Source organism: Molossus molossus, unplaced genomic scaffold (assembly GCF_014108415.1).
Source record: "Molossus molossus isolate mMolMol1 unplaced genomic scaffold, mMolMol1.p scaffold_m16_p_8, whole genome shotgun sequence".
NCBI lineage: Eukaryota > Metazoa > Chordata > Mammalia > Chiroptera > Molossidae > Molossus > Molossus molossus.
This window is the reverse complement of record NW_023425402.1, coordinates 89,766,344-89,783,845: the sequence shown is the minus strand read 5'-3', so window position 1 is coordinate 89,783,845 and position 17,502 is coordinate 89,766,344. Positions and strand designations below refer to the sequence as shown.

At 42.0% G+C, this 17,502-nt stretch overlaps 1 protein-coding gene across 1 annotated transcript; it reads left to right on the top strand.

Annotated features, from left to right (window-relative positions):
• Positions 1-1,146: 1,146 nt before the first annotated feature.
• On the top strand, positions 1,147-14,507 carry LOC118621390 (p53 apoptosis effector related to PMP22). Its single transcript, XM_036248705.1, has 3 exons — positions 1,147-1,442; positions 10,531-10,671; positions 13,033-14,507. Exons 1-3 carry the CDS (start codon positions 1,229-1,231, stop codon positions 13,257-13,259), a joined length of 582 nt encoding a protein of 193 aa, XP_036104598.1. The 5' UTR covers positions 1,147-1,228; the 3' UTR covers positions 13,260-14,507.
• Positions 14,508-17,502: the final 2,995 nt, after the last annotated feature.

The following is a 17,502-nucleotide window of genomic DNA, read 5'->3' as shown; positions in this document are numbered from 1 at the left end:
TACCAGAGAACTGAGTTAGACAAAAGAGTCTTGTTTCTATTGAGAACACCAAATTGAAATACAGAGCACTACATCTTAAACCCGTATTTCTCATTTCTTTTAGATGAAATTAATAGAAAAAGTAAGGGATTCAGAAGACGTCTTTGCAAGTACAAGGTAAGATGTGACCTTCATGGGATCTTCATGATTTGCCCAAGGCCACAGAGGTGCCTGACACTGAGAACTGGTTTCTTCTTTGTGCCACGCCCAGCTGCCCCCCCTCCCCCCACACCCTGCCACACCTGAGGAGTCATGTGGCGACAGGAGCAGGGTTAGGACACTGGAGGTGGCATTTTAGGTTCTGGATGCATACTGACATATGGTTTTTATTTGGAGAAACTTCAATAGTAAATGAAAAGAGTAGACAGAATGGGGTTTAAGTAGGTAGAGATTTGCGATAGGGAGGGGACCGAGGCAGGCGGGAGGTGGTGTCTGGGGAAGACAGATGAAACGTTTCCGAAACTGAAGCGAGCATTTGTTAAATTCAGAGTGTTCACGCATCAAATGTCAGTTGGGCAGGAGCCAGACACAGTGTGGACACCAGGGCTATACAACAAAGCATGGCCTCTGTTGTCAGATTGCTGGCAACCCAGGGGGAAAGGCGGACATGTAAACAGATAAGAGGACGAAGAGGAGCCCTGTACAAGGTACAAAGGTGGAGCCGAGAGGAAATGCCCACGTCCTCCTGGGAGGGTTGGGGGCCTGCTCCCGGTTTGCCAACACGCACTCCCACGGAGGGCAGCGTCGACCCACAGGTGCAGTTGAACACGCAGCTCAAGCTGCCTGAAACTGAAGTCCGGTGTTGTTGGCACTCAGGCCATGATCCGGCACCAGGAGTTCAATATTTAGCTGTGTTGCACGTTGAAGCAGTGAGCAGGAAGCCGTTTTCAGGGAGAGGACCCCAGGAGAGGGAATAGGCCGCGAGGAAGCGGTCCGGGCCCCTGGGCCGGGCGCCTGCAGCCGGCCGGCAGGAAGGCTCGCCCACCGCCGCTGTAACCGGAGCCGGCCCCGCCCCGCGCCCGGCCGGCCCGGCAGGTCGGGGCGGCGCGCTCTGAGTCACCGCCGTCTAGGTGGGGCCCCCGCCGCGCCCCTGCCGCCTCTTCTCTTTTGTCGCGCTGCCGGCGCTCGCGGGCCACTCTCCGCCGGCGACCGAGCCCCGCGCGCTCCTCTCCTCCGCCGCCCCGTCGAGATGCTGCGCTGCGGCCTGGCCTGCGAGCGCTGCAGGTGGATCCTGCCCCTGCTCCTGCTCAGCGCCATCGCCTTCGACATCATCGCGCTGGCCGGCCGCGGCTGGCTGCAGTCGAGCGACCACACGCAGACGTCCTCGCTGTGGTGGCGATGCTTCCACGAGGGCGGCGGCAGCGGGTCCGAGGCGGATGGCTGCCAGAGCCTCATGGAATACGGTGAGTGCCGCCGGCCGCCGCCTCCGGGAAGTCCTCCGGATCGCGGCCGGGCGTGCGCCGGCGCAGTGGGAGTGCGCGGCCCTGTGCGGAGGACTGAACCAGGGTCAGGGACAATGGGCGATTTTTAAAAAATGTTCCGTTTAGCTTCATGCATCTGATCTGAACCAAACAAAGCAGTAGCAGCTTTGAGTAGCACCAATCAGGCTCAACACTGGAAGAAACGACCCTAGTTCATTTAAAGCAATGTTTTTTCGTAGGGTTTGTCGGTTCCGTGCAAAAGATGATTTCAGCCATTTGAAAAAGTTTGATGAGTAAATATAATGAGCAAAGTATGTATTTTTGGGAGACTTACTGAAATCTCTTCCCATTCCACCTCCTCCTATGGTTCTTATTAAAATATAAGTATGTTAAATACAGGCCTTCCCTAATGTTGGTGTAAAAGCTCCGTGAAAATGTCAGCAGTTATGATTTCAGTCGATACTGTACTATTGAATGCTTTAGGCTAGTTCTTATTAGTTTTTGTCTTGTGGTGGGGGAGTCTTTTTGGTTTAAGCAGGGCCTTGATGTTTAGAAAACTTTATTTGAATGTGATTTAAAATCGAAAAAGAAGGCACATCTTCCACACCAGTGAAATGAAGCAGAGCTAACAAATATAATATGTTGAAGATGGAGTATTTTATTTTTCCAGCGTGGAGGAAGCCTCTGCTTAATTTGTTGATAGACCAAACAGGAGAGGAGCGGGGGTTTGTCTGATGCTACCCCCTGAGAACTGGTAGATGTGAAGAACAGCTGGGTTTATGTGTGAACATAATCAGAAGCTTAAAGTCAAATATTACCAACTGAGTTTAGTTGTTTTACACAGAGAAAGAGAGGGGTTACCCTGCCTTTTTTTTATTTCCTTCTGGAACCAGTGGCCCTGCCACCCCCAAGTGTCCCAGAACTTCCAACCAAACTGTTTATTTCTGGGGCCTTCTGTCAGGGGGTTGCTGCTGATTCTTATGGATTGTGAAATAGTTTGCAAAGTCCCACAGTTGAACTTTCCTCCAGAAGGAGGCATGGTCCTCATCAGCAGGTCATAAAAGGTAAAGACTGAACGGAATTCCCACTTTCCTTGTTTTTCCTTTCTTAAAACACAAACAGTATGCCTGCCAGGGTTTACATCGTTGAAAGTCTCTTAGGTTTTTAAAGAGAATTAATTTCTTTGAAATAATACATCTGTATCTTAAAATGCATTCGAATTCATTGTTTTGTTAATCCTCACCAGAGTATAGTTTTCAATTGACTTTTAGATTGAATGGAAGGCAGGCAGAGAGAAACATTGATGTGAGAGAGATACATCAATTGTTGCCTTCTGCCTGAGCCTGACCAGGGTCAGGGATTGACCCTTTGGTCCGTGGGCCGATGTTTTTACCACTGAGCCAAACTAGCCAGGGCAAATAGGAGTGGTTTTAAATAGACTATGATAATCACTCCTGACTCCAAAGGCTAATATAGGCCCCAAGAATACTCAGCAATACTTCACATATGCAATAGAAGTTGGTGCCCTGTAGGGAGTGGGGTGCTGGCAGAACCCCCTCAGCACTTGCTGGGACGTGACCAGGCCTGCAAGGCTCTGCTGTGATCATAGCCCTCTTGCGAAACACGCACAGTGCGGTTTTTCTTTTTCTTTTAAATTGAATTGTACACTTTATTTTTTTATTGAATCGGGATGACATTGGTTAATAAAATAATATAGGTTTCAGGTGTACAATTCTATAATACATCATCTGTTTATTGCATTGTGTGTTCACCCCAAGTCAGGTCTCCTTCCTATTTTTCTTAACTTGCGGGAACAGCTCACCTTCCAAGGGTGTGGCTCTTTCAACATCAGATTGACGCACTGCTTTGTATTTGGAAGGGAGTAAGCAAATTTTGCTTCTCAATTTGTTTAATATTTTTAATTAGACAGAAGTCTAAAGCATTAACACTTGATTGTAAAGAAAACAGTGATCCAGTGTATATAGATCAGTTTAATAGACAAACTCGTCTTTGGAAAGTTCAGTTTTCCAAGTGAGTCTTAACTTTATGATGCAGCCAGACCGATTTTTCTAAAATGAGTGGTGGCTTTCACACCCCATTTTAGTTATTTCTGTGACCTTTGCAAAAATAATTAAGTGCCAATAATGTGTTAGACATGACTTCAGTCCAAGACCTAGAATGAAATCATGAAGGCAGGATCCACTGTCATTAGGTGTCTACGGGAAGGAGAAAATAGATATGAATTCCCCAGGAGAGGTCTGTTTCAGGCTGTAACAGTCAAAGATGAGGGGGAATGTTTATTATACTTCTGCCCCACCTCCTGGCATGAGCTGTTAGCTAGTTTTGCTTCACAGGTGTAGCAATTGTATATTCCTACACTGTAGGGCGATGATTTAGGCATCTGTGAACCCTGGAGATTTTCAGATAGCCTCAATCAGGCCTTGCTGAAAACAATATGTTACAGTACTTTATCTAAAATGTAGTAAGCAGTTTACACACGCTCTCGCACATGTGTAAACACAACAAGGACAAAGGTTGATGGCTCTCATTAAAATGATATCTCAATATAAAGAATGGGTACGTCCACTTTTTTAAAAAACTTGATATGTACTAGGAAGTAAACATTGTGATTTACCACTGTAACTAATAAATCTACCTTTTTATTACAAGTGCTTGACCATCTCTTTTACTGATACTTATAATATTTATTTTTTAACTTTTGTGTGTTGATTTGAGAGAGAGGGAGAAACATTGTTGTTCCACTTATTTATGCCTTCATTGGTTGCTTCTAGTATGTGCCCTTGACCAGGGATCAAACCTGCAACCTTGGTGTATCCAGATGATGCTTTAACCAACTGAGCTACTCAGCCAAGGCCATAATTTTAACACATTAATTTTGGTATTACAGACACAGGTCATTCCTGGCAAGTATTGGCATTAATACTAGATAATACAGCCCTGGCCAGTTTGGCTCAGCAGTTGGAACGTCAGCCTGCGGACCAAAGAGTTGAGGGTTTGATTCCAGTCAAAGGCAAGAACCTCGGCTGTGGTTTGGTCCCTGGCCCTGGTCAGGGTCCTGTGGGAGGCAACCAATCCATGTGTTTTTCTCACATTGATGTTTTCCTCTCTCTCTCCCTTCCTCCCTCCCACTCTATCTGAAGATGAATGGAAAACTATCCTCGGGTGAGGATTTAAAAAACAAAAACAAAAACTAAATAAAGGTAAATAATAGTTCCTTAATATTATATAAAAAGCAGAATATTACACTTCACCGTTGTTAAGTTTTTTAGAATTTTTGAATGACCATATCACCTCATTTTTCCTATAAATGAACCAAATTACATGCCAAGTATGTTCTTTTCATGATAGCAACAATTAAATAAGTACCTAGCTTTACAGATACTTGTTTGAATTTTTTAAAAACCATGGTTTATATTTCTCAAAACAGGAAAAGAAAATCTAGATTTAAACATTGAAATGATCATTCAAATTTCATGTATAAATAAATAAAAGGCAAACTTATATTTGAATGCATGTTCACACATGCTATTTTTGCACTACCGGAACCTTCTTTTCGGTTTTGAGAAAAACAAAACAAAACAAAACTTCAGGAGGATGTTTTAAGCCTCAGTGATGTAGATTTCAAATCCCAAGCCAGCTCCAGCTTGTCAGGGTGGAGAATAGTGGACATGAGTTTGCACCAAGAATGAAAGTGGGGCGTCAGTGTTGAAGAGCGTGTGCTTTGGATGAGGACCTTGTTCTTACCAAAGACACCCTTTGATACCACAGAATTCACTGAATGTTTTTTTTTTTTCTTTTTTACGTGACACCATTCTTGGATAAGTAAAAAAATCAGTGTTATATGAAATATTTTTAGATCATTTAGCCCTATGGAAATGAGAAAAATAAGTATGAAGTTAATTGGTTTGCATTAGGCTAAATTCAATTTAAAGGACTTCATTTTGAGATGATGCTCTTGGGGCTATTGGAGGGGGCAGGATGAGGTGTTACAATGTTCTTATTTTATGAAATTGGGCATTAGTACATAGATTACTATTTGCGGGCATGTATTCACATCCTTACGTGGCAAAAAATAGTTGACCACTCTTAATTGATTTTGCTAGTTTAAAAAATATAGAGAGAGGTTTATAAACTCTAGAATTGACCTAGCCCGGTGCGCCCACACTCGCTGCACATAGCTTTAACCACCCGAGAGCCTCGGTCCCTTGTTAGTGCCCTGACTTGTCTTCTCCCTGGAAACAGATACAGACCCCAGACAATTAGAATTAGCAGGGACAGTCCACCACTCAGGTGCTCTCAACACCACCCACGACTGACCCGAGCTTCTTCCCTGGTTCGGTCACCTAATTCAATCCTCTTGACGATGCTGTTTGTTTAAAAGCACTTCTCTTATTCCCTCTTCTACCAAGGGAGCTGAAATGTGCTTCCCTGTAAATTCTACTTTGCAGCCTTCCTCTCTCTGACAGACTTGTACATATTTAAGGGCAGACCCTACGTGCGCTGCTATTTATCTTGTGCGAACTCAGGGTACAAGTCCCTGTTTCCACAGATGTAGGAGGGTTTCACCACTCAGACTTTAAAAGACCATGAAGGGGTCAAGTATCACAGTTCTGTCAAAACACAATGGTAAACAGTTATCAGCTGGCTGGGCTTCTGGAGAAAATGCAGAGCACGTCAGGAATGTCACACCAACGGCAGAGCTCTCCTGGATGGCCCTGTCCTCCTTTACAGCCATTCCTTCTGCCTTCCAGAAATTCTGCAGAATTGCTTCCTCCTATGCAGACTTTTCCAGGAGGCCTGTTAGGCATTGCCCTGGAGATGTCTGTTACTCAAAGTGTCGCAGAGCGGCAGAGCGGCAGTCTGGGAGATTATGGGACACTAAGTGTTGCAGGCCCCACCTACTGAATTGGAATCTGTACTTTAACAAGATCCCCGGGTGATTCGAAAACTCTTTGAAGTTTTAGGAGTGCTGGCCTATATTCCTGCAGATTACTTCCTCATTGAACATGCAACAGTCTTTTTGAATATATCATCCATTCATGGTTATATTTATTTGTAGATAGGATCTTTTTTGTTTTTTTAATTTTGATTTTATCCAGTTTGTAGTTCTGCCCATATATCATATAGAGAATCCTACAGAAACAATAGGAAGAGATCTGACAAAATCTCAGATTCACTAGGTGGGCCCTTTGGTATTATTAATAGATGAATCAATAAAATTTTAGTATTTTTTCTTTTCACAGATTTCAGTTTGATTTAGGGTTTCTAGCTTGACATTCAGGGTATTTACTTTTACCTTGTTTGCTCTTTTCTTACTGGTTGACCTTACCGATCTTTTCTTAGCCACATTTGCGTTGTAGCATTGTGTTTTTGTATGTAATTTCTGGGAAAAGATATAGCATTCATTTTTATGCAAAAACTTAAAAACATTTCCTAGGAAAAGTCCAGAATTTCTTTAGTGACCATAGGATAGTTTCCATGTTGTTGAGTTAATGTTGAATCTGTGCAAGCCAGATTGCAAAAATTTTTGATAAACCAATTTTCATCTAAATGGGTATTTAATGAATCGTATTTAAAAGTGGATTTATAATGCTGCTGGTTTCTTTGATAACATGAACTTCTCCAAGTGGTATTTATAAAACAAACTTACCACATAATAGATTATGTATATAAGGCACCAAATTTATCTTCACTGAAGGATATAAAACAAACAAACAAAAAGCTTTCCTGTGGGGGAAACTGTGTACCCAGAATCTGTATACTTTTGTGGCCTCAATTCAGAGAATGTTAATTGACAAAGAGAGTCCTGCCTACTTCCCTACACACACACACACACACACACACACACACACACACTTAGGAAAGGCAAAATTTGAAGTGCATAAAATAATAATGATGGACGTACTTGTCTTCAGAACAGATCAGGATGGACAGTCTGCCTTTGAAGAATTGAGAGCCATCTGTTGAATCAGAGAAGAAGTTGTTTTAGGACAAGTTTTAAAAGTTGACATTTTCCATCAGGGTTCGTAAATATGGTACAGTGTAGACCATGATACAATAAAAAAAAAAAAAGAAATAGTTCCCGAAAGAGTTGGGTGAATTTGTAGATATGAAGCTCATTCTGGGTAATTAAGTGAGACCATGGGTACTTAGGGTACAGACTTAACTTTTTGAAATGTATGTCATGAAGAATTGCCATGTCCTAAGTCTGCACGGCTGTTGGTCCCCTTCTCAGACACAATGTTGGCCTGGGAGGAACCCACTCAGACCTGGTAGAGTCCAGCTCATCATTTTACAACAAAATAGTCATTGCCATGAGAAGGCAGTTTGCCTCACCTGTCACTCATCAGTCAGAATAGAATCTTCAAAACCATGCCAAGATGTGTGTCTTAAATGATACTTAAAGAGTTGGTGTGGGTGTTTTCATGCTGTAGGAGCAGGTTTTACAGGTCTACTTCCAAGGCAGCCTTTGTCAAGACAAAATGCCCTGGATTTTCCATTTTGATGATTCAGTATTGTAAATAAGCAAGACATTAACTGGGTTGATTTAACATAGCATAGGAAAAGTTGTAAAAATGGTCTGTTTATATTTATGTTCACAGATTACGTGTGGATTCCTGGGCAGCAGCCCTTGAGCTCTGATTCAGTGGGTCTGGAGGGAGGCACAGGAGTCTGTGTTTCTAATAAGCTCCACGGATGGTTTTGACTCAGAGGTGTATGGGCTAGACTTTGAGATGACCCAATTCATCGACGTTCTTTTCAAAGCATGTTTCCTCTTCCACTGGAAGTTTCCTTGCTGGAAAGACAGGGCAAAAGTGAGAATAGAGACTCGATGTCATAGTTTGACTTTATTCATTTCAATTTTAAAAGAAAACGTTGCTATTTTACCTCGCCCCTAAATTCTTGTATTGATCTCACAGGAAGAGGAAGAAAATTTGGAGGGAAGTAATAAAAAGCACAAATATAAAACTAGACCCACACATGTATATCTCAGCCACATCCAGACCACTGCCACTGGGGTAGTTTGGTAAAAACATGGTATTTGAGCATATAACGTCTTCTGCTTTGTTACCTGTCATGTCCCAGTCATTCACGAATCCAGAGGAAGATCTGGCGGGAATGGAGGGCTGCTCAGGGGAACAGGGGAACTTAGCCTGGGTTTGTCTATCACAGATGTAGATGCCAATGTGCAGTGGGTAACAAGGAATAACCTTTATGTGATGATGAAGAACCTTGCAAATGTAGAATAAAATGGGAACTTGAGTTACTAGAGAAAAAACATAGGAATACAGGAAGAACTATTTGAGCCTCGCAGGTTTTCACACGAAAGCTCTCATCCTTACAATAATCTTGAAATAAGGTATGTTAGCCTTGGTCACCAGATGCTGACAGTGGCTTATAGGAAGCAGAGGCAGGGTGTAAATGAGGCCCAGCTCTGCCTCCAAAGCCCTTGCCCTTCCTGATATCACAAATCTTTAACTTTGACCAGTCAAACGACCTAGAATTAAGGGAAGATACATTTGTCAGTCGAGCTGTCTTGCAGATGGAGTAAAATCAGAGCAGAGGTGCACATGTCTCTCCTTTTCAAATGCAGTAAAGTGTATCAGGTGCATTTGGAGTGCGTGCCCATCCATTAATGAATGAATGGATAAACAACCTGTGGGATAGCCATACAACGGAATCTATTTTGGCTATAAAAAGGAATGAAGTACTGATGCGTGCTACAACATAGGTGCACCTCAAATACATTATGCTAAATGAAAGAAGATGGTCCAAAAAGCCACAGAGTGTATGATTCCATGTATATGAAATGTCCAGAACGGGCAAATTTATAGAGACAGGAAGTAGATGAGTGGTTGCCAGAAGCCGAGGAAGAGGGGAGTGGAAGGACATGGGGTTCCTTCTTGGGGTGATAAAAATGTTGAAATTGTAAGTGGTGATGGTTGAACAACCCTGTGAATATAGAAACTCCTGAACTGTATATTCGAGAAGGGTGAATTTTATGGTATGTAAATTATATCTTAAATAAAAGTCATGTTTTGGATTCAGGCAGACCTTAAATCAAACTCTGCCTAAATCACTTACTAGCTGTGTGGCTATGGCAGGCTATTTGAACCCTCAGAGCCTTATTATGTAGCCTTATTTCTAAAGAAACGATATTAGTATGAACCTTAAAAAGTTATTGTGAGGATTCAGTGAGCTAAATATGTCAAGTTCCTCATTGTTTTCTCTAGAGAGAAGGCTGTGTGTGAAGAAATCTTAACCAGAGCAGGTTGAACACTAAATTATTGGCTGGAATCACTAGCCCAGGTTCATGGCTCTGTTCGCTCAGGTTTAGCATCACCCAGGACTGGAGTTGCCCCTGCAAGTTTTCAAACTTAGAGCTCCATTTTAGGGCCAACATAGATCATTTAAGAACTCTTATGACATAAATTCTGAATATTCCAGAAGTTAAAATTTAGGCAAAAATCTAGAAAGACTATGCTTACCCATGTTATTTTTTTTTTAAATCACAATTACTTTACAATTAAATTTTATTCATTCACATCTCTGCCTGGTCGTACATTTATGTTTTCAAAGATTATTTTTGCATGGAACCAAATATTGACACAAAACAAAGATCCTTTTAGAGGTGTTGGAGACATTTCCTTAAGAGATTGTAATTTAAATTGTTCAGTACCAAAAATGCTGTTTATTATGGTCGTGTTATATTAGAACTTGAGTAAACCTTTTAAATAACAGTGTACATGGCCAATGTATTAAACAAGAAACAGTTTAATGAAGTTTAACTTTCATCTCAGAGGTAAAAACATTTGTCCTCAAACCAAGAGGACAAGGCATTAATGCATAACAGTGTATTAGTGTCCTACATATGAACTGCCTCATTTCCCCCTGAAATATGGAGATGCTTGAGTATTGTCCAGAGAAAAACTGTTCTTCCACCAAAATATAATTAGTAGAAAGAAAAAACACTCCTATCAATACTTTGATAAGTGACTTTTGAATTTGCACCTTCGTCTTATTGATCGCTGTTTCCTTTCTCTCGCAGCATGGGGAAGGGCAGCCGCCGCCACGCTCTTCTGTGGCTTCATCATCCTGGTCATCTGTTTCATCCTGTCCTTCTTTGCCCTCTGTGGACCCCAAATGCTCGTCTTCCTGAGAGTGATCGGAGGCCTCCTAGCCCTGGCTGGTAAGGCTGTGTGTCAGCAATTCTTCATTCCTGCCTTCCCTGGACATCAGTGTAGGAGTGTGCGGTCCGCAAAGAAGATCCCTGACCATCACAGTCCCTGATCTGTTCTCAGAAAATGTATCCCCAAGGGCAGGAGTCACAGAGGAGAGATGTGTTTTAAGATATAGGTCCCCTTTCCTCCCATGTCTCAGCTGGTACTCTGTGCTCCCCTCCCAAGTGAGGAAGGCTGTCATTCTGTATACCACCTCTTGTAGGTGACCCCAGGTCCAGTGACACACCTGCCCCAGGGGATCGGGGCTGAGTCAGCCCTGGAAGAGCAGTGTCTCCACAGTGGGCCCAGAGTGGCCCCCTGAGCTCCATGCTGAGGGGCGGGAAGGTCCCTGGGCCACTTTACTTACTGAAGGAGTTTTATGATGTGGAGGGTCATGAAGGGGTTTTCCGCAGTGGGATGGGGGACCCGAAGAGCTCAGCTCTGGAATTGCCGGGGAACCAGAAATTCAGTTACGCAGGTGTATGGGGCTCAGAGTAAACATTTATGAATGGAATACAAGAACTAGGACTCCAGGAGCAAGAATAAGTTGAAGTTTTAGGAAGGCACCTGGCCCTAGGGAAGTCTGTCAGAGGGGCAGGACCCCAGCCACAGAGCTGGATTTGGATGTAAAACTGGAATCCTGAGGAGGGAAAAGGAGGGGGAGCTGATAAGGGCAACGTGAGGTGACAGGGCATTTCTCAAAATAACTTGGGCTCACGGGAGCAAAGCAGAAGTCCAGCCACAGGCCTGGAGTGCAAACGCGAAGTGAGCAGAGGCCTTGGCCACAGGCCCACGAGCTCTAGCGTGAGCCCGGAGGGAGACCACTTTGTGCTGGGTTCCCTGAAGGGCCTCGGGCAGGACAAATGAGGGACTAAAAGGCTTTGGCTGAGAGGAAGAGGGTGGCCTCAGAGAACCTGCCCAGGCAGGCCCTGTCTCACCTGTGCATTTAAAAATGCCTCTTGAGCCTGGCCGGTGTGGCTCAGTGGACTGAGCGGTGCCCCGTGGACTGAGAGGTCTCGGTTCAGTTCCTGGTCAGGGCACATGCCTGAATTTTGTGCTCAGTCCCCAGATAATAAATATCATATGGCTCAGCAATTCCACTTCTGGTACAGCTGACCCCTCTTTATGATGAGTAATGTTACTGAGCAAAAATCTGCTCATACCCTGGACATGGCAATGTACATATGAAATGTTAAATAAAAATAATGCAGAACATAGCACAGCATGGATATGCTCATTATAGCTTTACAGAAGTATGCATGTTCACTTAAAAAGATTATAAAAGGAGATTAAGTTTATTTTTAAGTTGCTTAAAATGTTAATATGATTAAAATAATTTCAATATTGTGACTCTTATACCTAAAAGGTTAGAAATCCTGACACATATTTTCTTTATTTCCTCTCTCACACTTCCCCAAAGTCCCTCTTTCATTTCTATTCCCTGAGCCTGGACTGCTCTTCACCCTACCCTCTGTGTCTCCATTTCGGTTTATTCTTCAGATTCTCACTTCCTTTTCTGGTGATTCCCCACATTGATCGTTTGCATCATTGGTTCGTCATTTCATTTAGGCATTCATCTATTGAATGACTGTTCCACTGGTCTACTTTGAATGGAGTGATGTGTGTGTGCGTGCACGTGTGTACATATATATATTATTTTTGCTAACACTGAAAATATTAATTCATGTGTTTGGAATAGGAAATACAAAGATGAAAAAGTAAACTCTTCATTACCATCCTGTTTATTATACACCACAGTTTTGGCTTTTTACTTCAGTATATACAATACCTGTACGTGGACTGTATAGTGATTCTCTAGTTGTCTTCTGTCCCTATTTCTTATATTCAGTATTCTGCTCAATGCCAGGTATGTCAGACACACACACACACACACTATATATATATATTTTTAATCCTCACTGAGGATATTTTTCTATTTATCATCAGATAGAGTGAGAGGGAGGGAGAGAGAAAAACATCAGTGTGAGAGAGACACAACAACTGGTTGCCTCCCACATGACCTGACCAGGGCCACGTCGAACCACAACCAAGGTAGGAGCCTTTGACCAGAATCAAACCCATGACTCATTGGTCGCAGGTTGATGCTCTAACTACTGAGCCAAACCAGCCAGGGTGACACACAAGTCTTTAATAATCTTTTTTGGCTCTTGATTAACTAGATGCCCCAGCCCCTTTCATTAGCATTGTTTAGGTGGATTAAACACTTATTTAAAGGCAAAATCGCTGGGAGAGAGTGTTGATCTATTGTTCCTATTCATTCATTCGTGCATGCATTCATACTTTGGGATTTTTTTTTTTCTTTCCTTTAGCTGTGTTCCAGATCATCTCCCTGGTCATTTACCCCGTGAGGTACACCCAGACCTTCACCCTTCACCTCAACCCTGCTGTCAATTACATCTATAACTGGGCCTACGGCTTTGGGTGGGCGGCCACGATTATCCTGATCGGCTGTTCCTTCTTCTTCTGTTGCCTCCCCAACTACGAAGACGACCTCCTGGGCAATGCCAAGCCCAGGTACTTCTACACATCCGCCTAAGGTGGGGATGGAAGCCTGCTCCCGTGATAGATTGCAGAAGAAGAAACTGTTTTCCCCAGAAGACTTTGAACCTGTTGGGGGCATATTGTTTGTATCATTAGACTAGACAACATGCTAAAATAATTGGGAAGAAAATATTTCTTATATGGTGTTATAGTTTCATATTCATCTTTTATATATGTTTTATAGGGTTAAAGAAAACTTACTTTTTTTAACTAATTACCTATAATATGCCAATATTTTCTTAATATTTGTCCATACAATTTATACTGCATTTATAAAAGAATGTTAATATGAAACTTAGCATTTTATAAGGTCGAAATGAGAAGGCTTTAAAGATTTAAGTAATCTGATCAAGTGTCTGTTTTCCCCAGATTAAATGGACTGGGTCTATTAAGGGAAAAAGAGAAGAGGGAAATATTGGTATAAATTGTCAGTGACCAAATATTCTAAAAGAAATGTAAAAAATAAATATTTTTCCAGACTTCAGCTACTTAAAGAACCAAAAACGTTTTCCAAACACGTCATTTGTGAGAATTTCTAATTAATATCCCAAGTAATTAATTTTTTGCAAAGCATCACGTTAGCTTGATACGTCATTTAGGAAAGTATTCTTTCATGGCCAAAACCTGTTGCAGTAGTGAGGTCTTCTTATGCAGGGAAATGCTAAGATGAAATTTTCTCTTTAAAAGTGGTTTGCAGGGTTGGGGTGTGGGAAAATGATATATTAATCTGTACTGTCTTGTGTCTATATGTTCAGGACCAGAGTAGATTGTGTTGAAAGACGGATAGGGTCTAACTCCTCGTGACTGATGGAGATGATTCGGTCGTACAGTAAAGCATTTGGAAGGCCATTCCTATCACAAAAGTAATACTAAAAACAACCTTAGGAGAAGAAATGGCTTGAATTTTTCATCTCAGTCGAGCAGGCTCTACTCATATAGACACAGCTTCTGATAGATTTCAACTTTAAGGCACAACTTAACTATAGTTAAAAACCTGGTTTTCCTTGGTAAACCGATTTAAACTATCTGGTATAAAACATGCAACAAGAGAATTCAGGGATGTGAATTCTCTGAGTGGGAAATATGATATATCAAATGGATTATTATTTTTTTTTACCATTTGTACTTACATAATGAAAACCAATTCATTTGATATATCAAAGTATTATTTTGTAAGTTGCAGAATAAGCAATTGTAGTTTTTATTATGAATTTTCCCTAATAAACCAGATATGCTAATCTTGTTTCTAGTTTGCAGTTTTTTGACCTTTTTAAAAATTTCAAATCTGGGAAAAGGAATTAAAAAAATGCTTTGAGTTGGGGTAGTAAGAATATTGGATAAAATGAGAAGTTGATTCTTCCTTGAGATGAGATCTTCATTCAGGTGGTGGGACAGCAAGCATTCTCTCTCCTTCTTTGCCCCTGTCCACCTTTCCGTTTGATAGTTTATTCTGCACCTTGGGTCTTACGTTAATTCTGCCATGGTTCGTATAAAGTGCAGAAAGGTCGCAAGGTGGCATGGTGGGGGAATGGAGACATTTCTTCCTAGTGCCATCAGCCATTTGGTCCTTGGCAGCGAACATTTCTTCTATGCTTCTCAAAATATCAGGTGAATGTTTCTCATCGTGAATTTCGAAGAATGTGATCTGGGTTATTTATACCAATTTTTAAAAAATTCTGTGACTGCTAGAGGGTTTGAAGTGGTAACCAACAGTATTAAAAATGTCATCTTCTAAAACAGCGGTTCCCAACCTGTGGGTTGCGACCCCTTTAGGGGTCAAACAACCCTTTCACAGGGGTCACCTAAGACATAACAGTAGCAAAATTACAGTTATGAAGTAGCAACAAAATAATTTTATGGTTGGGGGTCACCACAACATGAGGAACTATATTAAAGGGTTGTGGCATTAGGAAGATTGAGAACCACTGTTCTAAAATAATAGCATGGCTAATTCAGGAAGATAATGGATATCTAGAGATTAAGAAACTGGGTCTCCTGCTGTACATGAAATGACTCTCAGATACAAGGTTCTCTAAGACATGTGCTCTTGTTTTTTCATTTTTTTCTCCATACAACTTTCTTTTTCCCTCTTCAATAAATAATCCACTATATCCAAATGATGCCCATGTAGGAAAAATGCAACTTCCTTGGACCAACGAGCTGATGTAACACAAGCATTTCAACCTGAAACATTTGGGACAAAGACACTGTCATTACATTAGCTAAAATGTTCTGCTTCTTTCAGCCTTGTTCAAGGGCAGGGTTCCTCCACTCTTTGGTTCACATTCACTAAGACAGATACCTTTGTGCCATAAACAGCAGAAGAATTCCAGAGAATTCTGGAGAGTAATGAAGAAATTGACTGCAAAGCCATCTGAAGACTGGCCATGTGTTGTATGAGATTTCCCATGGTAAAGCTGCGGTGGTTTTTGGCTCTGTAATTATATTAAGAGTCTCCACCCTTTAAATAAGCAGTTCAGGGTTCCCAAGCAATTATCTCACGCTCGCCCTACAAGCAGTCAGATATACTAAGTGCCATTTACTGTTGACTATAACAAAGAAGTAATATGTCAAGAACTTTCCGCTGTCACTCAAGGTAACTACGGAGTGTAATTATTTTTAGCTTCAAAACCATGTACGGCTGGACTGACAATAAAGTTTGATAGGCTTTCCTTTCTTAAGGAAATGAAAACAATGGGAAAACACAGTCATAATAACTTCATTAGGTTGATTTTTGCTACAAACTCCTGCTGGAAGTCAGTTCTGTTAATATAACACACATGAATGCCGAACTGACCCGTTTTGTTTTTCTAGGCGTACCCGAAAGAAGCGGATTCGGGTCTCATCTAACACTGGCTTTTGCTAGCTATGCAGGCTTCGGTAGTTCATGTCCCCACTGGTCTCATAACCTTATCTGTAAAGTCATTGCAAATGATCCTGCCAAATTCTTTCTGTTAGTGTGATTGTATGTGTATATGCTCATTAATTTACTCAAAGAGTCTTGGGGAAAGGAAAAGAGGTAACATGATGCTCTCTGTGTGTTTTTTAAATTGATTTTCATCACGAGAAACAATGACTAAAATCTTCTTCATATTGTCATGACATTTTTTCTTCAATTCAATTCCCCTCTCCAGGCCGCAGGGAAGGTTGTGTCTTCCCAGTGCGTTTGGGGGCGTTGTAAATGGAGTGAGGGTGAAGGCGAAGGGCCCGTGGGGTGAAGGACTCGGCCTGCGTGGGGGCTGGTTCGTCAGAGAGCATGGGGATAAGAAAAGCAGCTGAAGGAAATGGGAAAGAGGAAAAAAAGGGAGGGGTGGTATTTTTAAAATCTATACATATCACTGCATAGTGTTTGAAATCATTTCCCATTGTTTTGAGTTTTTACGATTAGACTATCTTCTTTCAAAATGAAAGAATATTCCTTTAGTTGGGAGAACTAAATAAATGAATGTAGACCCGTATTATGAGCATGAGGAACCCTAAAGCTTAGAAGAAAAACTTCATTTGTATCCAGGGAGCTTCTGATTCAGGTTGGTGGAGTGGACGCTATTAAATAACAGCTTCTGACCAGCATAGAAAAAAGGATGGAATAACAAGCACTGAGGGAATAAATCCACAACTGAAGAGGGATCCATTACTTGACCTGAGATTTTGTCAAATTTCTGGAAGGTGAAAAATAAGTGACAATGTCATAGCACAGTGAAGCCACCACCCAGAAGAAACTCAAGTTGGCTGTTGGGGAAGTAACTCCTATGCTGCTTGGTAAGAGCCAGAGGTGCCAAGCTTGGAGTTGGCAGGACAAAGAGGAGGAATGGGAAGGAGCAAGGTGTAAATCAGGGATCAGAAGTCTGCTCTGGTCTTCCCTTCCTCCACCAGACCCCCTCAAACTGACAGAGTGGAGCCGCTGGCCTGAGGTGCGCGCCTGCAGACAAAACCCACAGATGATGTGCTTGCTAAATGGTACTCTCCTTTCTCAATGCTTCACCTTTCCTGATTCACAGGAACTTCACTTACACCCTCTGGTATAGATTGAATTGCTCAGAGAAGAAATGGATGCATAGGAATGTGAGGTCACTTTCTCAAGGTCACGCAGCTAGTAAATAACAGTGAGAGTAGAAATAAAGTACAATGTATTTTTGGTGCAGGAAAGCGCAGTGCTATAGGTATTATTCCCGAGTATTCTCAGGCGTTCCCTCTGAATGAGCTGGGCCCCTCAACCTCTTTCCCCCTCTCCACGCCGC